The following is a 27772-nucleotide window of genomic DNA, read 5'->3' as shown; positions in this document are numbered from 1 at the left end:
ATAAAAATCCAACATCTCTGCAGTATGTCCACATTTCAGACATCAGATTCCCGGACAACCCTGCAATACCGTTTCAATGGTCCAGAGCATTCAGAGACATGCAACGAAATGCATCAGTTTATCCCCCCTCGCCAGATATGTCAGATCCCACATTAGTTAGCATGCTAGGTAGCTAGCTCATACATTCCGGGCCAAAACACAGGTGGAAATCGACCAAAACCCGCTGACATGTTTTGTTTTACAACCTTTTACCTTTTCAACAAACAAATACTAACTTAGTAATAGTGGTTGAGTTAGCTAGCTAGGTTATAAATCCTCCGTTATAACAGCAGTAGTCGTTTTCATAGTGTAGTTGGTACCGTGGGAAACCGAGCCGGTTCCGCTGCGTAACACCGGTACATCGCTAACGAGCCCAGAGCATCAATGCAAAGATGCTAACGTTAGGCACTGCTTTGAGGAAAAGATAATACCTACTGTACTCTTTTGTCATTTCTTGAATGATTGACACACGTGTAGTTCTTGGCACGTCGTCCCGGAGATGTAAAACAGATAATTCTCAGTCATTTGTATTTTAGAAAAATGTTAGAATATTGAATAGTGGACACAAAGCAAAGGCGCCATTTTACCGGATGGTTTGAGACGCACTAAAATGGCGCATCTAGCCCAAATCCTATCTGTTGTCCTATTGGTTGTTGAGTCAGGAAATTATGGCTTTCTGATTGGCCAAATCGTTTTGAGCGTTTCCATAGGCTTAGTGTGAACGTATTCTCTCAATCTACTGGCGATTTTTTTTGTGTCCCACCTCTTTGCTCTGGTTTTTATTTTTGATTAATTCACACGTTCCACAATGGAAATGCCACATGGAAATGTTTTCTCTGATAATCTGAGCCTCAGGCTGCAGGCTGCATTCTGGTCTGTCTTGAATTCTAAACTCTATTGCTTAGTAAACTCTATTGTGCTAGACTCAAAACTTTAGTCAATTGCGCTGCCAAACATATTCCCCACTCAGAGCCTGTCCTGTCCCCTCAGGTAGGCCAAACATATTCCCCACTCAGAGCCTGTCCTGTCCCCTCAGGTAGGTCTATGTATTCCCCACTCAGAGCCTGTCCTGTCCCCTCAGGTAGTCCAACATATTCCCCACTCAGAGCCTGTCCTGTCCCCTCAGGTAGGTCTATGTATTCCCCACTCAGAGCCTGTCCTGTCCCCTCAGGTAGGTCTATGTATTCCTCACTCAGAGCCTGTCCTGTCCCCTCAGGTAGGCCAAACATATTCCCCACTCAGAGCCTGTCCTGTCCCCTCAGGTAGTCCAACATATTCCCCACTCAGAGCCTGTCCTGTCCCCTCAGGTAGGTCTATGTATTCCCCACTCAGAGCCTGTCCTGTCCCCTCAGGTAGGTCTATGTATTCCCCACTCAGAGCCTGTCCTGTCCCCTCAGGTAGGTCTATGTATTCCCCACTCAGAGCCTGTCCTGTCCCCTCAGGTAGGTCTATGTATTCCCCACTCAGAGCCTGTCCTGTCCCCTCAGGTAGGTCAACATATTCCCCACTCAGAGCCTGTCCTGTCCCCTCAGGTAGGTCTACAAAAAGTATGTTATAAAACCAGGACACACTGTTGAGAGGGATGCTTGGAAAGCCTAAAAACCTACTCTGGACTAGCAACCAACCACACTGAGCTCAATGTCCATTCATGTCCAAGCATTGAGCTTGCAGAGAGTCTGAACTATTTTTGTCTCCGGGTCTGGCTATTCTGGCATCCAGGTTAAGCGAGCACTGTGTCAAGAACCAGTGCGGCTTGGCGGGGTCGTGTTTTCGGGGGACGCATAGTTCTCGACCTTCGACCTCTCCCGAGTTGGTACGGGAGTTGCAGCGATGGGACTGTAACTTCCAATTGGATATCACGAAATTGGGGAGAAAAAGGGGTAAAATGTAAAAAATAAAAAACAATAAACAAGATGGAGGGAAATAACAAATATATAAATATGAGTCTGGACTTCAGTAAGAAGTTGTGTAAACTGTTATCTTTATCACAAGGTAAAGCTGATTTGGTTAAATAGGAAGCAGATGTTGGCAGGGTATTAAAACGAATATCAGTCAACAAAGTCATTGGCCCAGATAACATCAACAACCATGTTCTGAAAAATCCTGTCGCTCACTGAGGGAGAACACTGTGCTGACCAACTGTCAGATGTCGTCACTGACATTTTCAACATGTCCCTGATTGAGTCTGTAATACCAACATGTTTCAAGCAGACCACCATAGTCCATGTGCCCAAGAACACTAAGGTAACCTGCCTAAATGACTACCGACCCGTAGCACTCACGTCCGTAGCCATGAAGTGCTTTGAAAGGCTGGTCATGGCTCACATCAACACCATTATCCCAGAAACCCTAGACCCACTCCAATCTGCATACCGCTCCAACAGATCCACAGATGACTCAATCTCAATCGCACTCCACACTGCCCTTTCCCACCTGGACAAAAGGAACACCTACGTGAGAATGCTATTCATTGACTACAGCTCAGCGTTCAACACCATAGTGCCCTCAAAGCTCATCACTAAGCTAAGGACCCTGGGACTAAACACCTCCCTCTGCAACTGGATCCTGGACTTCCTGATGGGCCGCCCCCATGTGGTAAGAGTAGGTAACAACACATCCGCCACGCTGATCCTCAACACACAGGGGCCCATCAGGGGTGCGTACTCAGCCCCCTCCTGTACTCCCTGTTCACCCATGACTGCATGGCCAGGCACGACTCCAACACCATCATCAAGTTTGCCGATGACACAACAGTGGAGGCCTGATCACCAACAATAACGAAACAGCCTATAGGGAGGAGGTCGGAGACCTGGTCTTGTGGTGCCAGAATAACTTAATAACAGAAGAACAACTTCTCCCTCAACGTGATCAAGATAAAGGAGATGGTTGTGGACTACAGGAAAAGGGGGGACCGAGAACACCCCCATTCTCATGGATGGGGCTGTCGTGGAGCAGGTTTAGAGCTTCAACTTCCTTGGTGTACACGTCACCAACAAACTAACATGGTCCAAGCACACCAAGACAGTTGTGAAGAGGGCACGACAAAACCTATTTCCCCTCAGGAGACTGAAAAGATTTGCCGTGGATCCGCAGATCCTCAAAAGGTTCTATAGCTGCACCATCGAGAGCATGAACCACTGGCTGGTATGGCAACTGCTCGGCCTCCGACCATAAGGCACTACAGGGGTAGTGTGCATTACAGTACATTACTGGGAACAAGCTTCCTGCCATCCAGGACCTCTATACCAGGCGGTGTCAGAGGAAGGCCCAAAAAATTGTCAAAGACTCCAGTCACCGAAGTCATAGACTGTTCTATCTGCTACCGCACGGCAAGCGGTACAAGTCTTGGTCCAAGAGGCTCCTTAACAGCTTCGACAACCAAGCTATAAGACTGCTGAACAATTGATCAAATGAACACAGAGACTATTTACATTTACCCCCCCCCCTTTGTTTTTACACTGCTGCTACTCGCTGTTTATCATCTATCATCTATGCATAGTCACTGTACCCGTACCTACATGTACAAATTACCTTGACTAACCTGTACCCCCGCACATTTACTAGGTACCCCTTGTATATAACCTCGTTATTGTTATGTATTTCTTATAGTTTTTAGAAAAAGTCTGTAATGTAATAAAATGTGGGAAAAGTCAAGGGGTCTGAATACTTTTCAGCAATATCAGTGACATATCTAGAACTCACAACTCTATGTGAATTTAGAATTCAATAATTCACTGAAGGACCTTATAGAGATAAAGTTGAAGTCGGAAGTTTACATACACTTAGGTTGGAGTCATTAAAACTCATTTCTCAACCACTCCACAAATTTCTTGATAACAAACTAAAGTTTTGGCAAGTTGGTTAGGACATCTACCTTCTGCATGACACAAGCCATTTTTTCCAACAATTGTTTACAGACAGATTATTTCACTTATAATGCACTGTATCACAATTCCAGTGGGTCAGAAGTTTACATACACTAAGTTGACTGTTCCTTTCAACAGCTTGGAAAATTCCAGAAAATGTCATGGCTTTAGAAGCTTCTGATAGGCTAACTGACATCATTTGTGTCAATTGGAGGTGTACCTGTGGATGTATTTCAAGGCCTACCTTCAAACTCAGTGCCTCTTTGCTTGACATCATGGGAAAATTCAAAGAAATCAGCCAAGACCTCAGAAAAAAACATTGTAGACGTCCACATGTCTGGTTTATCCTTGGGAGCAATTGCCAAATGCCTGAAGGTACCACGTTCATCTGTACAAACAATAGTACGCAAGTATAAACACCATGGGACCCTGCAGCCGTCATACTGCTCAGGGGGTGCTTTGCTGCAGGAGGGACTGATGCACTTCACAAAATAGATGGCATCATGAGGATGGAAAATTACGTGGATATATTGAAGCAACATCTCAAGACATCAGTCAGGAAGTTAAAGCTTGGTCGCAAATGGGTCTTCCAAATGGACAATGACCCCAAGCATACTTCACAAGTTGTGGCAAAATGGCTTAAGGACAACAAAGTCAAGGTATTGGAGTGGCCATCACAAAGCCCTGAACTCAATCCTATAGAACATTTGTGTGCAGAACTGAAAAAGCATGTGCGAGCAAGGAGGCCTACAATCTGACTCAGTTACACCAACTCTGTCAGGAGGAATGGACCAAAATTCACCCAATTTATTGTGGGAAGCTTGCGGAAGGGTACCCGACACATTTGACCCAAGTTAAACAATTTAAATGCAATGTTACCAAATACTTATTGAGAGTATGTAAACATCTGACCCACTGGGAATGTGATGAAAGAAATAAAAGCTGAAATAAATAATTCTCTCTGCTATTATTCTGACATTTCACATTCTTAAAATAAACTGGTGATCCTAACTGACCTAGGACAGGGAATTTTTGCAAGGATTAAATGTCAGTAATTGTGAAAAACTGAGTTTAAATGTAGTTGGATAAGGTGTATGTAAATTTCCGACTTCAACTGTGTATATATATATATATATTTTTTTTTATATATATATTTTTTTATATATTTTTTTTTATATATATATTTTTATATATATATATTTTTTTATATATATATATTTTTATATATATATATATATTTTTATATATATTTTTATATATATATATTCATATTCCGGACAATTTTCTTTTTACTTTTTTTTATCGTGTGTGTATTGTTTTGTATTGCAAGGTATTATTACTGCGCTGTTGGGTTTAGAAACACAAGCATTTCGTCTGCGAATCTGTGACCAATAAACTTAGATTTGATTTTGAGATCATTATCAACGGCGTTCTTGGAGCAGTTCGGGTTAAGTGCTCACGGGGCACATCGGCTGATTTTTCACCTTGTCGGCTCGGGGATTCAAACGAGTGACTTTTCTGTTACGAGCCACTCTAGTCTAACCGCTAGGCTAAATGCCTATGACCAGGTTGATCCTAACTGGACTACTAAAAATGAATATTTGGTCACCCATGTTGAGTACGGTCAGTGCTATACAGAGTTATATTATTGATAGCATACAGAAGAGAGAAGTGAAGTATTCAGATTCAGATCGATCACCTTGCTTCCTGTATGAAAATAGTGCACAATCACATTAGTTGCAGGAAAGCCCATTGTCCAGAAGATGTCGCTAATGTCCTGTAGATACCAGAGCCATACATGTTCCTTTAACTTTAGTGTTTGCCTTTCTAGGATCAGTTCACTCTCAACAACGCCAAACATTAACCCTTGGTGGGAAAAATGCCAAACTGATCACAGATGAGCGTCTGTCTCGGGCTGGTGGCAGCTTCCTTCACGCACCATGTGGGCGGAGTCCCAACTGTAAAGTAAGCGGGAACCAATCATATACTCCGGAGGCGTGGTTGTCAGAACTCAGACATTTTGTGTGACTACGAGATGTGTGAAGTTTGCACTGACCCGAGAATGTAGTATCGTTGTTAGCAGGGACGTCGCTAGGCCTATTTGCCCCCTCCCCTTACTTATACATCAATATATCACGTCAACCGTTCCATCGCATCTTAAACTTCTTTCCTGGCCAGCACTATAGGACCTGGGGGAGGCTGCTGCTGCAGAGGCTGATGCACATGCTACTGACTGTTAGACTTTCTTCAGTGAAGATGGCTGACAAAAATAATAATATTTGTTGAACTTTATTAACAACAAATCAATACAGGAAGTACATGTGGGAACACAAGTGTATATATAAATAATATACAAATGACAATTGGGCTAGGGGGCGGGGCTAAGGGACATATATACACTTATAATTCTAACAGCTTTTTTGTTAGTAGAGTATTTAATTATTTTAAGACACAGTTCAATTTATTTTTGTAAGGTAAGAAAATGTGTTGTTTTGTTTGTAAATTTACATTTGTGAATATGACATTTGGCCAAAAGAATAATGAAATTAATGACATAAAAATGTTTCAGCTTATTTCTATCGTAGGTAAAGAATCCAAGCAGTACATCTCTCCAAAATAGTGTAAGATCTTCATAAATGTGTTCAATTATAAATCTACTGATGTCTTGCCACAGTTTTCTTACATTATTTAGTTATTATTTATTATTTTACTGGAATATTATAATATGAAAGTGTCACAATCTTTGACAGAGTTCACATTTATTAATGTTAAGATATAGACCAGACGCTTTGGAAAAGGATTGTATCACATTGATCGATATGGGATTTTAGTTAGCGTCTTTCAGAAAAAGTGTAGTATCGTCAGCCAGCTGGCTTATAATAATTTCTTTACCAGCTATGGAAATACCTTTTTACAGAACTATTATTTATTTAACGAATTTGTAATAAGTTGGTTGATTTAACAGGACAACCTTGCCTAATTCCTCTCTTTCCTCTCTTCAAAAATACTAGGATGGAGGCAAATGTAAGTGATTATAACGTCATAACGAATCACGCAATTTGTTTTACAGGAATATGTTAGTTTATGTATTTTTTTTTAATCATAAAGTTCATTTACGAAAATCGCAATTTAGCATGCTAGCTGGCTAGCTTTATGGGTGTAATTCTGGATGTTTAATGTTTTAGGGACTCCTGAAACAACCAGCAAACCAGGCTGTCGTCATGTGAAACAGTGGATGTAAAGAATCTAGCTAAAGTATTTACTGCAAATTCAATGTACCATTTTGTTAGCTTGTCTTGCTGATATTTGCCATGCAATGCATAGATGAAATAACGCAACTATTGAAATAACGTAGCTATTGAAATAACGTAACTATCTATGGTCTTGCTTATTGTGCAATGGAGGATACAAATACCTGTATGCCTATGGATGTGTAGCTAGCTATTGAGCCGATCTGTGTATTGACCCAAACGTTTGGTATACATATTAGTTCAGAACCGAGCTATGAACATCAGCTATCATAGCCAGTTGTATCAACTTCAAAACAGTCTGAATGACATTAATGAAGCCTATGGATTGAGTAGAATATAATATAACTTTGTGGCAAGGATGCAAGTCGTGGCCAAAAGACTAACTAATAGACTAGAAACTGGATTTTACTAGTTAAAGGCTGATTTGTAATTGTTTTATACAGATATAATTGAAACGGTACACTACACTTCCTATGCATGTAAATACCCTAAAACCAGTTCATCTAAATCCCTTCATCTGCATTGATATGTGGACTTCAGGAAACAGCAGAGGGAACACCCCCCTATCCACATCGATGGAACAGTAGTGGAGAGGGTAGCAAGTTTTAAGTTCCTCGGCATACACATCACAGACAAACTGAATTGGTCCACTCACACAGACAGCATCGTGAAGAAGGCGCAGCAGCGCCTCTTCAACCTCAGGAGGCTGAAGAAATTCGGCTTGTCACCAAAAGCACTCACAAACTTCTACAGATGCACAATCGAGAGCATCCTGGCGGGCTGTATCACCGCCTGGTATGGCAACTGCACCGCCCTCAACCGTAAGGCTCTCCAGAGGGTAGTGAGGTCTGCACAACGCATCACCGGGGGCAAACTACCTGCCCTCCAGGACACCTACACCACCCGATGTCACAGGAAGGCCATAAAGATCATCAAGGACATCAACCACCCGAGCCACTGCCTGTTCACCCCGCTATCATCCAGAAGGCGAGGTCAGTACAGGTGCATCAAAGCTGGGACCGAGAGACTGAAAAACAGCTTCTATCTCAAGGCCATCAGACTGTTAAACAGCCACCACTAACACTGAGTGGCTGCTGCCAACACACTGACACTGACTCAACTCCAGCCACTTTAATAATGGGAATTGATGGGAAATGATGTAAATATATCACTAGCCACTTTAAACAATGCTACCTTATATAAATGTTACTTACCCTACATTATTCATCTCATACGCATACGTATATACTGTACTCTATATCATCGACGGTATCCTTATGTAATACATGTATCACTAGCCACTTTATACTATACTATGCCACTTTGTTTACATACTCATCTCATTTGTACATACTGTACCCGATACCATCTACTGTATCTTGCCTATGCTGCTCTGTACCATCACTCATTCATATATCCTTATGTACATATTCTTTATCCCCTTACACTGTGTACAAGACAGTAGTTTTGGAATTGTTAGTTAGATTACTTGTTATCACTGCATTGTCGGAACTAGAAGCACAAGCATTTCGCTACACTCGCATTAACATCTGCTAACCATGTGTATGTGACAAATAAAATTTGATTTGATTTGATTTGAAACACAGGATAGCTGGAGTATTTCATCAAATTAGAGACTTAATGTCAACCAGTAGAGAATGTAACATGCTTTATTGAAATAAGCTCATTATCCAAGTGTTATAAATACAAGTTTGATCTGTACTTCATTATAAAACAGAGGAAGAAAGAGGTGTAAAAACGACCAAAGGAAAGAGGTAAAACAGAGGAGCAGGGAAGGCAGCATATGATTAATGAATCACAGTGCTACCTAAATATTCTCAGTTATAAATACATAATACATGCATTATACATATTATAATTGTAATATTATAAATAAGTTCAATCTGTACTTCAATGCACATCTGTTGTGCAGTATAAAAACAGGAAGAAAGGTGGTAGGAGAGGTGTAAAATACAGAGAAATAGGTAAGAACAGAGGCAGACAGCATATGATTAATGAATCACAGTGCTACCCAACTATTATCTTAGTTCATCACAATTACATAATAGTGTCTAGTCGGCCCGAAGGTTATCTTAAGAGCGGATGAGGTGGCAATGACGGAATTGGGGGTTGGCTTCCTCTCTCACATCAAAACATACCTGCAGACGAGAGACAGATGGATAGAGAGAGCATGATTAAGCCTTGTGTTTTTTATTCTAACACGGTCAGTCATCATAATCATCAGGAGGTGAAATGCAAAACTGACCCTGGATCATTAACTCTGGGACTACTGCATCTCTATCTCTATTTCAATGTAAAGCATCTCTTTAATAATACTCCCTGTTGACGTGACCAAGTGACCTCTCACCTCTGATCATGCTGTGTCCTCTATGTAGCCAGTTCAGATGCAGGAGGGGTTCACCGACACAGCTGATATAACCTAGAGGATTTAGGGAGAAGGGGAGAGAGGGATGAAGTGAAGGAGAGAGACCGTTATTGAGAAAATAAGGTAGTTAAAGTGACAGTGTTCAACAGGAATCTGTGTGTGTAGACTCACCTGGTGTCCACACCACACTAAGTGGCTGCTGAGTACTTTATGCTAAAAAACCTGAACGGACACACGAGGACCAACAATATAGCGTAGTTATAGAAATGTCTTACCATTCTCCATGGTTGATACTCTTGCCTATTCTTTGAAGGTGGAAGGAGCCACAGTTATACACCTGAGCCTACTTACTGCACAACACTGTTGCTAATATTTTGGCCCATTCCTCCATGCAGATCTCCTCTAGAGCAGTGATGTTTTGGGGCTGTTACTGGGCAACACGGACTTTCAACTCCCTCCAAAGATTTTCTATGGGGTTAAGGTCTGGAGACTGGCTAGGCCACTCCAGGACCTTGAAATGCTTCTTACGAAGCCACTCCTTCGTTGCCCGGGCGGTGTGTTTGGGATCATTGTCATGCTGAAAGACCCAGCCACGTTTCATCTTCAATGCCCTTGCTGATGTAAGGGAATACCCCCCTGAATTGTACAGGTATGGAAGGAGGTTTTCACTCAAAATCTCACGATACATGGCCCCATTCATTCTTTCCTTCACACGGATCAGTCGTCCTGGTCTCTTTGCAGAAAAACAGCCCCAAAGCATGATGTTTCCACCCCCATGCTTCACAGTATGTATAGTGTTCTTTGGATGCAACTCAGCATTCTTTGTCCTCCAAACACGACGAGTTGAGTTTTTACCAAAAAGTTATATTTTGGTTTCATCTGACCACATGACATTCTCCCAATCTTCTTCTGGATCATCCAAATGCTCTCTAGCAAACTTCAGACGGGCCTGGACATGTACTGGCTTAAGCAGGGGGACACGTCTAGCACTGCAGGATTTGAGTCCCTGGTGGCGTAGTGTGTTACTGATGGTAGGCTTTGTTACTTTGGTCCCAGCTCTCTGCAGGTCATTCACTAGGTCCCCCCGTGTGGTTCTGGGATTTTTGCTCACCGTTCTTGTGATCATTTTGACCCCACGGGGTGAGATCTTGTGTGGAGCCCCAGATCGAGGGAGATTATCAGTGGTCTTGTATGTCTTCCATTTCAAAATAATTGCTCCCACAGTTGATTTCTTCAAACCAAGCTGCTTACCTATTGCAGATTCAGTCTTCCCAGTCTGGTGCAGGTCTACAATTTTGTTTCTGGTGTCCTTTGACAGCTCTTTGGTCTTGGCCATAGTGGAGTTTGGAGTGTGACTGTTTGAGGTTGTGGACAGGTGTCTTTTATACTGATAACAAGTTCAAACAGGTGCCATTAATACAGGTAACGAGTGGAGGACAGAGGAGCCTCTTAAAGAAGAAGTTACAGGTATGTGAGAGCCAGAAATCTTGCTTGTTTGTAGGTGACCAAATACTTATTTTCCACCATAATTTCAAAATAAATTCATTAAAAATCCTACAATGTGATTTTTTGTCTGTCATAGTTGAAGTGTACCTATGATGAAAATTACAGGCCTCTCATCTTTTTAAGTGGGATAACTTGCACAATTGGTGGCTGACTAAATACTTTTTTGCCCCACTGTATGTACATGTGTAGCATGTGACACTAACAGGATCATATCAAGGACAGCATCACAAGTTAATACATATATACTACTTGAAGCTTGATGATGAGTTGATCATTTGAATCAGCTGTGCAGTGCTGAGGCAAAAACAACAATGTGCCTCTTTGATATATCATAGCTCTTTTTATCTGAGGACAGAAAATCTCACAAGAAACACACTTCAAATTACACCACACTGAATATTATGTTTCTATTATCTCTGTCCTCACTTCTAGGGCCAGGAACAACACACAAGTACCTGCCCTATCCAGAATAGCCTCCTCTCTCACTGACAGTTGGGGCTGTTACCATTCACCCTCCATGGTTGTGAACTAGCTACCTACAAATGCATTTGGAGTTTGTTTTTTACAGTGATAAATACATCAAGATCGCTAGCTGGTGATATTTAATTCACTTAGCTAGCCAACATTATCTATACAGTATGTGAAGTTGGCTAGATAGCTAGCTAGGGGGGGGTGCCAGTACAGTTAGTATCTGCTGGGAACAGGGGGAGGGGAGGTTATGAGACAGAGAGCATTTATTAGTGCAGGCTATGATTGCATGGTTAGGCCACAGGCAGACAACAGTCAGTGAATGCTTTATTACATGTGTTAATATGTTATTACACGGGTCATGGCGTAACGTACAGCACTCGTAAAGCAACTAATTCTGTCTTACAGACTCTCTCCACCAGGTAGAGCACTTCTCTCACCGTTTAAAAACAAGACAGGGACAGGGACAGGGTAAGGGGACATGGACAGAGACAGGGTAAGGGGGGAATACCGAGTCATTTTTTGCGTCGTCACTGCAAACTATCATGACTCTCAAAAGACAATGTTTACTTCTGAAGATCACCTTCCCACCGCCCTCATAACCCGATTCAAATTCGACACAAACCTTCAAATATGTATGTAATGACACATTATATAAACTCTTTATAGTGATTTATTTACATTTTAGAGGCGATAAGGTGATAAGTTGGACAGATCGAGTGAAAAAAAGCTGTTTTCCCACACAACATCTTGAGATGTTCTTCTCACTATCACGCATTAGGTGTCGCTACCCCACCCGCCATTTTTAAAAAGACCCGACGGAGCTCATTGCGTTCTTGAATCATGCAGAAACGGGCAGCGTGGGGGTCATGTCATTGATTTTGTTGGAAAGTGGAGAAATTGTGCTTTACAATGGTATTGACATTACAGTTGATCTGGAAGTATTACGTTTTTGGGGCGCTAAAATAAGGTCAATTGTACAGACCAAGGCGATGTACAAAAGTGAGCGAGTTTACGTTAGCTCATTTGAGTTAGCCTGCTCTGTAGCTAGTTAGCTAATAATGCATAATTTTTTAAAACATTTCTGAAATATATTTACTTGAATAGGTTCACCCAGTCATGTGGACAATTGAAAACAGGGCAGCAGTTTGTTCATCACCAGAGCGTTTTAGAGGATATCACTATAGAACTATCTACCCATTTAATAACCTGACCTTCATACAAACTTGCTCTGCTGAATTGTTGACGCAACATCGAACGTGCTGTCATATGCTGCCAGCACGCCCACAAGCAAGTCACAATGGGCGGCCTACGCGGCACTTTACCGCTATCTAGTGTACATGTTCCGTTAGGCCTACTTGTAGCTAACTACTTGTAGCTAACTACTTGTAGCTAACTACTTGTAGCTAACTACTTGTAGCTAACATTTTGGTTAAATGTAGCTACTTCTGTGGCTTGAGACTGCTAGCTAACAGTCAACGGACAGGAGGGAGTATGCCAAACCACCCTAAAAGAGGGTTAGCCCCCCTATCCATGAATCTCTAGAGACGTCCCTGGTTGTTAGTATTGTAATGAAACAGGCAGGGAGGGAGCTTCTAGCCTGAAGTTCAGCGCGCCATCGACTGTGCCCTCAAAACATGCTCAAGCGGCAGAGTCGATATCCGCGCTTATGAACCCAGGGTCATTACAGTATGTTGGCATTCAGACCATACTACTACAGTACGACAGCAGATCGTTGTCCCCGCTCTGTAACGGTTTTCTTCCTGGGAAGGAGAGGCGGACCAAAATGCAGCGTGGTTATTTATAAACATCTTTAATGAAAGATGAAAACGTGAACAATATACAAAATAAGAAAACGTGGAAAAACCGAAACAGTCCTAACTGGTGCAAAACACAGAGACAGGAACAATCACCCACCAGATACCTAAAGAATATGGCTGCCTAAATATGGTTCCCAATCAGAGACAACGATAAACACCTGCCTCTGATTGAGAACCACTCTAGGCAACCATAGACTTACCTAGAATACTACACTGAACACAACCCCATAGACTACAAAACCCCTAGACAAAACAAGACACATAAATCACCCATGTCACCCCCTGGCCTAACCAAAATAATAAAGAAAACACAGAATACTAAGGCCAGGGCGTGACAGTACCCCCCCCAAAGGTGCAGACTCCCGGCCGCACACCTAAACCCATAGGGGAGGGTCTGGGTGGGCATCTGTCCACGTTGGCGGCTCTGGCGCGGGACGTGGACCCACTCCAACACAGTCTTAGTCAGCTTACTTAGCATCCCTTGAGTGGCGACCCTCGCCGCCGACCTTAACAAAGGGCCCCACTGGACTGAGGGGCAGCTCCGGACTGAGGGACAGCTCGGGACTGAGGGTTAGCTCAAGACTGAGGGGTAGCTCAAGACTGAGGGGTAGCTCAGGACTGATAGGTAGCCCAAGACTAAGAGATAGCTCAGGCAGGTTGATGGCTCTGGCAGATCCTGGCAGGCGGGAGACTCTGGCGGCTCATGACAGGCGGGAGACTCTGGCGGCTCATGACAGGCGGGAGACTCTGGCGGCTCATGACAGGCGGGAGACTCTGGCGGCTCATGACAGGCGGGAGACTCTGGCGGCTCATGACAGGCGGGAGACTCTGGCGGCTCATGACAGGCGGGAGACTCTGGCGGCGCTGGGCAGACGAGCAGCTCAGGCGACGCTGGAGAGGAGGAAGGCTCTGACAGCGCTGGACAGGCGAGGCGCACTGCAGGCCTGGTACGTGGTGTCGGCACTGGTGGTACTGGGCCAAGGACACGCACAGGAAGCCTGGTGCGGGGAGCTGCCACCGGAGGGCTGGTGCGTGGAGGTGGTACTGGATATACCGGACTGTGCAGGCGCACTGGAGCTCTTGAGCACCGAGCCTGCCCAACCTTACCTGGTTGAATGCTCCCGGTTGCCCTGCCAGTGCGGCAAGGTGGAATAGCCCGCACTGGGCTGTGCAGGCAAACCGGAGACACCATATATAAGGCTGGTGCCATGTACGCCGGCCCACTGGAGACCAGATGCGTAGAGCCGGCTTCATGGCACCTGGCTCGATGCCCACTCTAGCCCGGCCGATACGAGGAGCTGGTATGTACCGCACTGGGCTATGCACCCGCACTGGGGACACTGTGCGCTCCACAGCATAACAAGGTGCCTGCTCCGTCTCTCTAGCCCCCCGGTAAGCACAGGAAGTTGGCGCAGGTCTCCTACCTGGCTTCGCCATACTCCCTGTGTTTCCCCCCCCCCCAAGACATTTTTGGGGCTGACTCTCGGGCTTCCTTGCCAGCCGTGTTCCCTCGTATCGCCGGCTCCTCTCTCCTGCTGCCTCTGCAACCCTTGCCGTCCAACACATCATCCCATGTCCATTCCTCCTTGCGCTGCTCCTGCTGCCGCTGCCTGTCACCACGCCGCTTGGTCCTGTTGTGGTGGGTGATTCTGTCACGGTTTTCTTCCTGGGAAGGAGAGGCGGACCAAAATGCAGCATGGTTATTTATAAACATCTTTAATGAAAGATGAAAACGTGAACAATATACAAAATAAGAAACCGTGGAAAAACCGTAACAGTCCTAACTGGTGCAAAACACAGAGACAGGAACAACCAACCACAAGATACCTAAAGAATATGGCTGCCTAAATATGGTTCCCAATCAGAGACAACGATATAAACACCTGCCTCTGATTGAGAACCACTCTAGGCAACCATAGACTTACCTAGAATACTACACTGAACACAACCCCATAGACTACAAAACCCCTAGACAAAACAAGACACATAAATCACCCATGTCACCCCCTGGCCTAACCAACATAATAAAGAAAACACAGAATACTAAGGCCAGGGCGTGACACGCTCTGCCGTGAAACACCTGATTCAGATCATCATAGTGCCGAAGACCAGTTGATTACTTTCACTTTTCCCAAAATAATGCTTTCCTGATGAAGACAGGAGGCCATTTTAGTTTAATAATGCTTTCCTAAGCCCCCTGATAGAGACAGGAGGCCATTTTAGCCAGTTCTTGTTCTAGTCAGTCAAATGTTTTTATTCACTGTAGCCTTGGTTCTCTAATCTGAAAAATGAACACTCATTTATAAACAGGAAGGATACTGCGCTGACACACACTGTGTGTATTAGCAATGTATTTATTCACACTGCGTTTCAACACAGCTGCACCATGTCACACATGCAGCAGAGTAACAGGCACGTCGTTCCGGTATAATGCTGATGTTGTTCTGAGTTACTGTATGAATGGGTACACATTGAAGTAATTCAGTTCATATGTTTATGTCTCTGTACACATCAAATGGGATATTCTTTTGGAAAATAACATCTGTATGGTGCCTGAATTCTCCCAGCCTGTGGTATTGATTGGTAGAGGTTAGCAAAGGGTCTGAATACTTATGTAAATAAGGAATACTTATATTTCTAAAAACCTGCTTTCTCTTTGTCATTATGGGGTGTTGTGTGTAGATTGATGAGGATTATTTTTTATTTAATCCATTTTAGAATAAGGCTGTAAAATTTTGAAAAAACGGAATGGGTCTGAATACTTTCTGGATGTGAGTCTGGGAGTTTCACAATCAACTGCAAACTCACTCTACTGTCTGCCCTAATCTGAACTCACTCTGCTGTCTGCCCTAATCTGAATTTACACTGCTGTCTGCCCTAATCTGAACTCTCTGCTGTCTGCCCTAATCTGAACTCACTCTGCTGTCTGCCCTAATCTGAATTCACTCTGCTGTCTGCCCTAATCTGAACTCACTCTGCTGTCTGCCCTAATGTGAACTCACTCTGCTGTCTGCCCTAATCTGAACTCTCTGCTGTCTGCCCTAATCTGAACTCACTCTGCTGTCTGCCCTAATCTGAACTCACTCTGCTGTCTGCCCTAATGTGAACTCACTCTGCTGTCTGCCCTAATCTGAACTCTGCTGTCTGCCCTAATCTGAACTCTCTGCTGTCTGCCCTAATCTGAACTCACTCTGCTGTCTGCCCTAATCTGAACTCTCTGCTGTCTGCCCTAATCTGAACTCACTCTGCTGTCTGCCCTAATCTGAACTCACTCTGCTGTCTGCCCTAATCTGAACTCCCTCTGAACAGGATATAGAGGGTGCCTCCCTGATGCACCCTTCCCACTTTATAGTTCACTACTTTTGACCAGAGCCAATTCTAAAGAAACAATAACAGTGGCTGTCTTAAAAAGACTTCCTCATTTATGTTTTGATTCTGAAACGGAAACACATTCTAAGCTTCCGGGGTCAAGAAAATGTTAGGATGCGTCCCAAATGCCTATAGGCCCTGAGCAAAAGTAGTGCGCTAAATAGGGAATAGAGTTCCATTGGGAAGTACACCCTGTCAGTGTGTTGTGAGGGCATATCTCTATGCCTAACCATGCTGTACCATGCTTTACTCTTAGTCTCTACATTAACTGTGTCGTTTAGCTTCTTCCTTGTATACAAAGTAGCAGTTCTAGAAGATGACATCAACAAACTCAGAGGAGATATTTCAAACCTAAAGCCACATTCTAAAGAATCCCCAGATGGGATGATAACTGGTATGTCCAGAACATGGGAGGTATGTGATTTTAAATTCTATATTAGGTATCAGTTACTCCACAGTCTTATGTTCTGAGGATAGCTTGTATAACATAGGGATCAGCTACTCCACAGTCTTATGTTCTGAGGATAGCTTGTATAACATAGGGATCAGTTACTCCACAGTCTTACGTTCTGAGGATAGCTTGTAGAACATAGGGATCAGTTACTCCACTGTTGTTTATAAACTCTAAGGAACATAATGTTTATTACATTGTCTTGTGTTCTGAGGATGACATGTAAAAAGGAGATACTTTAATTTCTGTTTTCTTGTCAGAGATCAAAGCAAGTGGCTTCCCTAAATTCCCAGCAACAGAGACAGACAGAGAAAGACTCTCAGACTCTGTGTTCCTCGACAGCATCCTCTCTGAGAATGAAACGGGAGCAGGCCGGCTGTAGTGGAGGGACAGTAGGTATGAGTTAGTGTCATTGAGCATTTACGTCCTTGAGGACGGTTCATGTTTTTATGCCACCTTAAGTGACTCACTAACTTTTCTGTCAGTAGTTCAGCAGTCGTTTCTGCAGCTGTCAGCCAACACAAAGGAACAGCCATTTGTTAGAGGTAAATACTTTACTCATTTTCATTTTCTGTTTCAATCTCCATCACAAGCTAGACGTGTTCTAACAACCTTAACAAAACAACAAACAACCTCACCAAGGAGTTAGGATCTCTTGGTGTAACAGATAATTGTGTTGGGTTGTTAGTCGCTGGTTCATGTCCCAGATGCGCCCCCCCCCCCCCCCCCCGCCCCAAATTTGCGATTTATGTTATTTTTCTTCCCCAGGAAATGTGACGGTGATTCCTTGGATAGTTGCCTTGCATCAAGGGGAGGCCATCTCTTCCACTGGAGACAGAATCATCATCCAACAAGAAGGCTTCTTCATAGTGTTTGGCCAGGTATATTGTCAGAGATACCACCCCTTTGTCTTGCATATCAATGTACTTAATGATTTATGCAGCAAATGTAAGGGAGATGGTTCGGTCACCATGCTAACCTTGCTTGAGGCCCTGGGCTTGGGAGATGGTTCGGTCACCATGCTAACCTTGCTTGAGGCCCTGGGCTTGGGAGATGGTTCGGTCACCATGCTAACCTTGCTTGAGGCCCTGGGCTTGGGAGATGGTTCGGTCACCATGCTAACCTTGCTTGAGGCCCTGGGCTTGGGAGATGGTTCGGTCACCATGCTAACCTTGCTTGAGGCCCTGGGCTTGGGAGATGGTTCGGTCACCATGCTAACCTTGCTTGAGGCCCTGGGCTTGGGAGATGGTTCGGTCACCATGCTAACCTTGCTTGAGGCCCTGGGCTTGGGAGATGGTTCGGTCACCATGCTAACCTTGCTTGAGGCCCTGGGCTTGGGAGATGGTTCGGTCACCATGCTAACCTTGCTTGAGGCCCTGGGCTTGGGAGATGGTTCGGTCACCATGCTAACCTTGCTTGAGGCCTTAGGCTTGGGAGATGGTTCGGTCACCATGCTAACCTTGCTTGAGGCCCTGGGCTTGGGAGATGGTTCGGTCACCATGCTAACCTTGCTTGAGGCCCTGGGCTTGGGAGATGGTTCGGTCACCATGCTAACCTTGCTTGAGGCCCTGGGCTTGGGAGATGGTTCGGTCACCATGCTAACCTTGCTTGAGGCCCTGGGCTTGGGAGATGGTTCGGTCACCATGCTAACCTTGCTTGAGGCCCTGGGCTTGGGAGATGGTTCGGTCACCATGCTAACCTTGCTTGAGGCCCTGGGCTTGGGAGATGGTTCGGTCACCATGCTAACCTTGCTTGAGGCCCTGGGCTTGGGAGATGGTTCGGTCACCATGCTAACCTTGCTTGAGGCCCTGGGCTTGGGAGATGGTTCGGTCACCATGCTAACCTTGCTTGAGGCCCTGGGCTTGGGAGATGGTTCGGTCACCATGCTAACCTTGCTTGAGGCCCTGGGCTTGGGAGATGGTTCGGTCACCATGCTAACCTTGCTTGAGGCCCTGGGCTTGGGAGATGGTTCGGTCACCATGCTAACCTTGCTTGAGGCCCTGGGCTTGGGAGATGGTTCGGTCACCATGCTAACCTTGCTTGAGGCCCTGGGCTTGGGAGATGGTTCGGTCACCATGCTAACCTTGCTTGAGGCCCTGGGCTTGGGAGATGGTTCGGTCACCATGCTAACCTTGCTTGAGGCCCTGGGCTTGGGAGATGGTTCGGTCACCATGCTAACCTTGCTTGAGGCCCTGGGCTTGGGAGATGGTTCGGTCACCATGCTAACCTTGCTTGAGGCCCTGGGCTTGGGAGATGGTTCGGTCACCATGCTAACCTTGCTTGAGGCCCTGGGCTTGGGAGATGGTTCGGTCACCATGCTAACCTTGCTTGAGGCCTTAGACTTGGGAGATGGTTCGGTCACCATGCTAACCTTGCTTGAGGCCCTGGGCTTGGGAGATGGTTCGGTCACCATGCTAACCTTGCTTGAGGCCCTGGGCTTGGGAGATGGTTCGGTCACCATGCTAACCTTGCTTGAGGCCCTGGGCTTGGGAGATGGTTCGGTCACCATGCTAACCTTGCTTGAGGCCCTGGGCTTGGGAGATGGTTTGGTCACCATGCTAACCTTGCTTGAGGCCCTGGGCTTGGGAGATCGTTTGATTCCATAAAGTGGGCCACAACTGGATAAGTAAAGTTTTTACACCTAATGGTGCTACGATGCTCTGAGATACGTACTTTTAATTCACGCTTTGTTTTACTCACATCATTTTTACCACAAGGACACGTTACAAGATAAATAACTGCCTTAGTGGAGCACGTAATAACACCTTTAATTGGGATCTGTTTCCCTGTTTGGGGGTGTTTGAAGGATCTACATGTATAAGTGCCATTGCCTTTAGACTTGTAGTTCCCATCCAGTAGAGGCGCAAATAGACGTTGTGCGGGGATATCTTAGGGGTGGTAAATCAGAGTTTACCAATTGATCTCTGAGGATTCTGCCCCATTACGATGACTACATGGTTCGTCCTGTTGTTTCCCAGGTGTTGTTCCAAAGTCCAGGCACCATCATGGGTCACATAGTGCGTAGTCGAGGAACCGATCAGAGATCCACAGAGCTGCTCCGCTGTCTACAGGAGATGCCCCAGACCAACTGTGCCAATACCTGCCACACTGGAGGTGAACCCAACACCTGTGGTGTTTCCACTAGTGGGATACCCTTTGGTGGTACTTCCATCAACGTTGTGAAAATGGGAGTTGAGTTGTAGTGGACAAAAATATTTATCATGTATGATACTGTAAATACCTCAAGTGACTCGCAATGAGACTCAGCAATTTGCATATTCAAATGTTGATCTGACTACATAAAGAAAATAAGCAATATACAAGAGACTAGGTGAATTACAGTAATATAACACTATAGTTACAGTAATAGAACACTATAGTTACAGTAATATAACACTATAGTTACAGTAATATAACACTATAGTTACAGTAATATAACACTATAGTTGAGTTACAGTAATATAACACTATAGTTACAGTAATATAACACTATAGTTACAGTAATATAACACTATAGTTACAGTAATATAACACTATAGTTACAGTAATATAACACTATAGTTACAGTAATATAACACTATAGTTACAGTAATATAACACTATAGTTACAGTAATATAACACTATAGTTACAGTAATATAACACTATAGTTACAGTAATATAACACTATAGTTACAGTAATATAACACTATAGTTACAGTAATACAACACTATAGTTACAGTAATACAACACTATAGTTACAGTAATATAACACTATAGTTACAGTAATATAACACTATAGTTGAGTTACAGTAATATAACACTATAGTTGAGTTACAGTAATATAACACTATAGTTACAGTAATACAACACTATAGTTACAGTAATATAACACTATAGTTACAGTAATATAACACTATAGTTACAGTAATACAACACTATAGTTACAGTAATACAACACTATAGTTACAGTAATATAACACTATAGTTACAGTAATATAACACTATAGTTGAGTTACAGTAATATAACACTATAGTTGAGTTACAGTAATATAACACTATAGTTACAGTAATACAACACTATAGTTACAGTAATATAACACTATAGTTACAGTAATACAACACTATAGTTGAGTTACAGTAATATAACACTATAGTTACAGTAACAGAACACTATAGTTACAGTAATATAACACTATAGTTACAGTAATATAACACTATAGTTGAGTTACAGTAATATAACACTATATTTACAGTAATACAACACTATAGTTACAGTAATAGAACACTATAGTTACAGTAATACAACACTATAGTTACAGTAATACAACACTATAGTTACAGTAATATAACACTATAGTTACAGTTATAGACCACTATAGTTACAGTAATATAACACTATAGTTACAGTAATACAACACTATAGTTACAGTAATATAACACTATAGTTACAGTAATACAACACTAGAGTTACAGTAATATAACACTATAGTTACAGTAATACAACACTATAGTTACAGTAATATAACACTATAGTTACAGTAATAGACCACTATAGTTACAGTAATAGACCACTATAGTTAGAGTAATACAACACTATAGTTAGAGTAATATAACACTATAGTTACAGTAATATAACACTATAGTTACAGTAAATCAACACTATAGTTACAGTAATATAACACTATAGTTACAGTAATACAACACTATAGTTACAGTAATACAACACTATAGTTGAGTTACAGTAATATAACACTATAGTTACAGTAATATAACACTATAGTTACAGTAATACAACACTATAGTTACAGTAATATAACACTATAGTTACAGTAATACAACACTATAGTTACAGTAATATAACACTATAGTTACAGTAATACAACACTATAGTTACAGTAATACAACACTATAGTTACAGTAATATAACACTATAGTTACAGTAATACAACACTATAGTTGAGTTACAGTAATATAACACTATAGTTACAGTAAATCAACACTATAGTTACAGTAATATAACACTATAGTTACAGTAATAGACCACTATAGTTACAGTAATATAACACTATAGTTACAGTAATAGACCACTATAGTTACAGTAATACAACACTATAGTTACAGTAATATAACACTATAGTTACAGTAATAGACCACTATAGTTGAGTTACAGTAATTGAACACTGTAGTTACAGTAATACAACACTATAGTTACAGTAATAGCAAATTCTTGAATGCAGTTGGTACGAAGAGTCACTTCTGGGGCTGTGCTGTCCTGCAGAGTTACGTCCATGCCTCTTTGTGTACAGTGTCTCTATGAGGTCTTCTTGTGTATGATTGTCTGTCCTGTCTCAGGCATGGTGAAGCTGGAGAGAGAAGACGAGCTGGAGCTGGTGATCCCAGATCGACCCCAAGCCCAGGTCTCCATGGATGCAGACTCAACCTTCTTTGGCATCATACGGCTGAACTGACTACCAGGAGACAGAAGTCACCAGCAGGAGGTGTGGGACTTGATGTCATGAACAGGATGATGTCCTCCTCTGACAGGATGATGTCTTATTGTTGTAACAACTTTCATCCATGGAGAGTTTCATCCATGGAGAGTTTCATCCATGGAGAGTTTCATCCATGGAGTGTGGAAGATGGCTGGGAGCAGAAATGTTATTTTTCTGAACTATTTTAATATGATTAATCTGACAATATGACATCGACCTTGAATGCTGTTGTGCTGAGTACGGGTGGTGTCCAGCGTACGTTAAATGTTTGGTTTCCATATGTGTCAATAGTTGAAGTGTAATAAAGTATTCTGGTTGTCCTGATCCACCTGGCTGGTTGTGTGCCACGCATCATCAACGTAGGGTTCTTCCTCTGTGTGTGTGTGTGTGTGTGTGTGTGTGTGTGTGTGTGTGTGTGTGTGTGTGTGTGTGTGTGTGTGTGTGTGTGTGTGTGTGTGTGTGTGTGTGTGTGTGTGTGTGTGTGTGTGTGTGTTCTGTCATCACAGAGTATTTCTGTGTGTTTGTTGATACCTTTCAGGTTTTCCTTCCTCCCACTCTCCTTTCGTTTATTTATTCTTCCTTTCTATTTCAGAAAGGCTTCTGTTTTCCCAGGACTATAGCAGGAACAAACAGAGGATAAATATACCTGGCTCGGAGGGCAGATTTTCCAGACCGGTTGACATAATATCTAATCTAATGACACAATAATGGTGATGATCAAACATGTGACGTGTCTAAATCATGTTTAATGGTTATTTTGAATGCCACAGCCCATTTGTATTGTATTTAAAAAATATATATTCTATAAAAGAGCTTATTCTTCTACACTAATAACAAACGTGTCAATAATAAGATGTGTAATTTATGTCCGTCTCCAGACTTGTAGATATGTATCTCTGTGGTTTAACAACGTGTCATGAGTAATGAGTTCGTTGAGTTAACAGAAGGTCCACAAAGCGTATCTGGTGTCCACAGACTTTTTCGTCTCCTCTCTTTTTTTTATGACCGTCAGCTATAAATGGCTGAGAGGGGTGTTTGAGGACTGATGTAGCTCAGTGCCGTGTCGTTAGGACAGAGACAGGAGAATGATCAGACCTACAGCTACAACATTCAGCTTAGTGCTACTGCTGTACTGCTCTCTGTCTCACAGTCTCACACAGTTCAACACTGTGACAGGAAGGATACCTGATGACCAACAGGTAGGCTGGAGAAAATCATTTCAATATAAAAGTCAGAGAAGTAATGTTGATTTACTGGAGCTGATTCAACTAACCATTCTCACCTGATGAGTAACCTTGCCTGAGACCTGAACACTTGTGTTCGCTCTCTGAGTAAATGTGAAGGGTTTAACTCAGAGGAATAACATGTTCTTGTGGCAGGTGGGAGACCAGTGTTTAAACCCAGTTGGTCTCACCTCTGACACGTGAACACAGAGCTCAGTAACACTGTACTGTCATGGCGTCTTAGGCTGATATTACATCTGTGGAATTCAACTGTTGAGTGACAGGTTTTGGTCACTGGAAGGATTTTGGTTTGCTGAAATAGCATGTCAAACAGACATTGTTATTTTGACGATGGATACTATATTTCTGCTTCATTTTCATACGTCAAACACTTTATATTTCTGCTTCATTTTATTTCATTCATCAAAACACTTTATCGACGGTGTTGAAAGCTTTGTAGTTTCTCTCATCTTTCTCGTTTCAAGGAGACGACTTCCTGGAGGTTCAGGAACCTAACATCTGTTCCTGAGGGGCTGGACGTGAGGCTGAGGGAGCTGGATCTGTCCAACAACGTTATAAGACATATAAACAGCCAGAGTCTGGCTCTTCCATCCCTACTGAGACTGGACCTCAGCTACAACCAGCTAGAGATCATATCTGAAGGGGCTTTCAGAGATGTGGCCCAGCTTCAAGAGCTGAACTTGGCCAGGAATGCATTGAGCCACAATGTGGACAGTACCAGCCGAGCTCTTGGGTCTCTCCACAGACTGAGGAGGTTGGATCTCTCTCTGAACGGTCTGGATGATGACGCGGCGGGACTTTACCTTCGTGACAAATCAATTCTAGAACGCCTAGATCTCACGGGCAACGGTTTGACGCGACTCACGCCCAAGCTGTTTGCAGAGAGCCTGAGCGTGAGAAGCATTCGCATCGAGAACAATCTGATCACAGCAATAGAGGAGGGAACGTTTGAACCGTTGAAGAAACTCAAGATCTTAAATTTAGCGAGAAATAATCTAGTCTACATCTGTGATTTTAAACTCCATCAGGTGAAACTCTTGAATCTTAGCAGGAATTCCATAGAGTTCTTTGTCACCCGTGAAGACGGTCACCCATACGAGCTGGAGATCTTAGATCTGAGCTTCAACAACCTCCTCTATTTCCCCATGGTCCCCAAGACCAACCGGTTGAGATACCTCCACCTACAGAGCAACATGGTGGGGACCTTAGAGACAGACACCTTAATATCAGAGGCAGACTCTCTGTACAGAGAACTAACAAGTGAAGATGAGGTAAATGATGCTGTAGACAACAACAACATATACTCTAACTGGAAACTGATGCCGTTAGTTTACATGGACCTCAGTAGTAACCACTTCAGGTCTCTACCTGTGGAGACTCTGAGCCATCTGACGTCTTTGGTGACGCTGAACCTCAGCAAGAACTGTCTACAGGACATCAGCGGCAACGGCCATGTTGGAGGCTACCACCAACCTTCCTTGACCTTTCCGTCTCTACGCTACTTCGACCTGCAGAACAACGGTCTTCGACAACTCTCCACCTTCTTCCTGGAAGCCCTACCAAACATAGAGATATTAAACCTGAAGGAGAACTCTGTGAGGCCTTGTGATCCAAAGGACCAACTGGGACCATCTGAGACAACGAGAGTTAGTCTTAATAGTATGTCCCCTTGTGTTTCCTTCTGGAATATCAAAACTCTGAGAAGTCTAGATCTCCAAGACAACGGGATCAAAACACTCCATCAGAACACATTTAAAGGAACCCCTTTGGTTTCTCTCAACCTGGCCAGTAATGTAGATATAATCTTTGATATTGGCGCTCTAGAAGGGTTGCAGAGTAGTCTCCAGTCTCTGAGTATCAGTGGGAACAGCATGACAACCTCTGCCTTGTCTCTGCCTTGTCTGAAAGCATTGAGACGACTCAACATGTCCAACAACAGCGTAGACGTCCTCCCGGGCATCATCAGCTGTTCTCCTTTGACGGAGCTTGACCTGAGAAATAACGAGCTAACGTCTATGAATGAATCTGTGGTTGATCGTTTGTCTCTATATCTTGATGTGTTGTATGTCAGTGGCAACTCTTTCAACTGCTGTGACACCAACTGGCTAAAAGCCCTAAACAAAGAGAAAGTAAATATTCCAGACCTTCACCATGCTGTGTGCCTCAGTGTCAATGGTACTCTGTTGACTGGCCTTCTGCGTAACCATTCACTGCACTGTTCATTGGAACTTAGCCCAAAGATAACAGAACCAAACCTTGGGCAAATAATGATAATACTTTTGTTTGTGTCAACAGTATTGATAACATTAGTTGTATTTGTGAAGAAGGTTTGTTGCAACACGGGGTCATTAATTGTGTAATGATTGTGCATGTAAAACCAAGAGCTGTGTTCGAATACCCATACTAACATACTGTATACTACATACTTAATGTGTATATACTACATATTATTAGTTCATGTTAGTATACTGTAAATTACATACTTAATGTGTATATATTATATACTATTAGTTCATGTTAGTATACTGTAAATTACATACTTAATGTGTATATATTATATACTATTAGTTAATGTTAGTATACTGTAAACTACATACTTAATGTGTATATACTACATATTATTAGTTAATGTTAGTATACTGTAAATACATACTTAATGTGTATATACTACATATTATTAGTTCATGTTAGTATACTGTAAATACATACTTAATGTGTATATATTATATACTATTAGTTCATGTTAGTATACTGTAAATTACATACTTAATGTGTATATATTATATACTATTAGTTCATTTTAGCATACTCTTGCTCCCGTGACATATTACTAGTTCGACCTACTGAAGAGGGAGGGACTACCAGAGAGGGAGGGGACTACCGGAGAGGGAGGGACTACCGGAGAGGGAGGGGACTACCGGAGAGGGAGGGGACTACCGGAGAGGGAGGGGACTACCGGAGAGGGAGGGGACTACCGGAGAGGGAGGGACTACCGGAGAGGGAGGGGACTACCGGAGAGGGAGGGGACTACCGGAGAGGGAGGGACTACCGGAGAGGGAGGGGACTACCGGAGAGGGAGGGGACTACCGGAGAGGGAGGGGACTACCGGAGAGGGAGGGGACTACCAGAGAGTGTGCTCTTGGTGTAAATTCAGAGGGGACACTGGACGCTCTGGCCGAGGAGTAGGCTTGCTGGTTAACGTTGGCTAGCTACTTCCAGAAACAAATGAGAGCACCTCACTCTGACCATTTTACTCACCCTAAAAAAGGTTGGATCCTTATTAAACAGGTGAGAGTGCTAGAAGTGGTTTTGTTTTACATGCACCTCCTCCATTATTCACACACCACAGGACTGGGATAACCTGGTTTGGTCTTGTTCTATCTAGGTGTAGTCACTCACCTCTCTCTCCGTCATTGTAAAGTGTGTCTGACCCGGGTTGTGTTCAGTAGAGAACAACATTGTCGAAAGTTCAGATAGAAATTATTATAATCATATCATCTCTATTATTAGGCCTACCAACTCCTTTCTCTGTATATATCAATGATGTCGCTCTTGCTGCTGGTGATTTTCTGATCCACCGCTACGCAGACGACACCATTCTGTATACATCTAGCCCTTCTTTGGACACTGTGTTAACTAACCTCCAGACGAGCTTCAATGCCATACAACTCTCCTTCCGTGGCCTCCAACTGCTCTTAAACGCAAGTAAAACTTAATGCATGCTCTTCAACCGATCGCTGCCCGCCCATCTTGCCTCACTACTCTGGACGGTTTTGATCTAGGTATTTGAAGTTGTCCACATATTCTATGTGTCTGGTTAGACTGTAAACTCTCCTTCCAGACTCACATTAAGCATCTCCAATCCAAAATTAAACCTAGAATTGCCTTCTTATTTCAC

The 27772-nt window shown here is 43.2% G+C and overlaps 3 protein-coding genes across 4 annotated transcripts in view; 2 read left to right on the top strand and 1 right to left on the bottom strand.

Annotated features, from left to right (window-relative positions):
- Window positions 1-874, bottom strand: part of LOC139390796 (ATRX chromatin remodeler) — a 109798-nt gene extending 108924 nt beyond the window's left edge. The window contains exon 1 of one of the 2 annotated variants that reach the window (XM_071138190.1): window positions 471-874. The gene's annotated coding sequence lies outside the window, so the exon portion shown is untranslated. The remainder of the gene's footprint in view (window positions 1-470) is intronic. The other variant, XM_071138189.1, reaches the window with a different exon arrangement.
- Window positions 875-16665: 15791 nt separating this feature from the next.
- Window positions 16666-22931, top strand: LOC139390797 (tumor necrosis factor ligand superfamily member 13B-like). Its single transcript, XM_071138192.1, has 6 exons — window positions 16666-17119; window positions 17417-17552; window positions 17645-17701; window positions 17925-18037; window positions 20135-20270; window positions 22491-22931. Exons 1-6 carry the CDS (start codon window positions 16937-16939, stop codon window positions 22604-22606), a joined length of 741 nt encoding a protein of 246 aa, XP_070994293.1. The 5' UTR covers window positions 16666-16936; the 3' UTR covers window positions 22607-22931.
- A 784-nt stretch (window positions 22932-23715) lies between these two features.
- Window positions 23716-26351, top strand: LOC139391142 (transforming growth factor beta activator LRRC32-like). The gene is made up of 2 exons (XM_071138701.1): window positions 23716-23829; window positions 24339-26351. Exons 1-2 carry the CDS (start codon window positions 23716-23718, stop codon window positions 26232-26234), a joined length of 2010 nt encoding a protein of 669 aa, XP_070994802.1. The 3' UTR covers window positions 26235-26351.
- The last annotated feature ends 1421 nt before the right edge of the window (window positions 26352-27772 follow it).

The sequence above is a fragment of the Oncorhynchus clarkii genome, chromosome 31 (genome assembly GCF_045791955.1).
Source record: "Oncorhynchus clarkii lewisi isolate Uvic-CL-2024 chromosome 31, UVic_Ocla_1.0, whole genome shotgun sequence".
NCBI lineage: Eukaryota > Metazoa > Chordata > Actinopteri > Salmoniformes > Salmonidae > Oncorhynchus > Oncorhynchus clarkii.
This window is presented reverse-complemented; position numbering and strand designations above follow the sequence as displayed.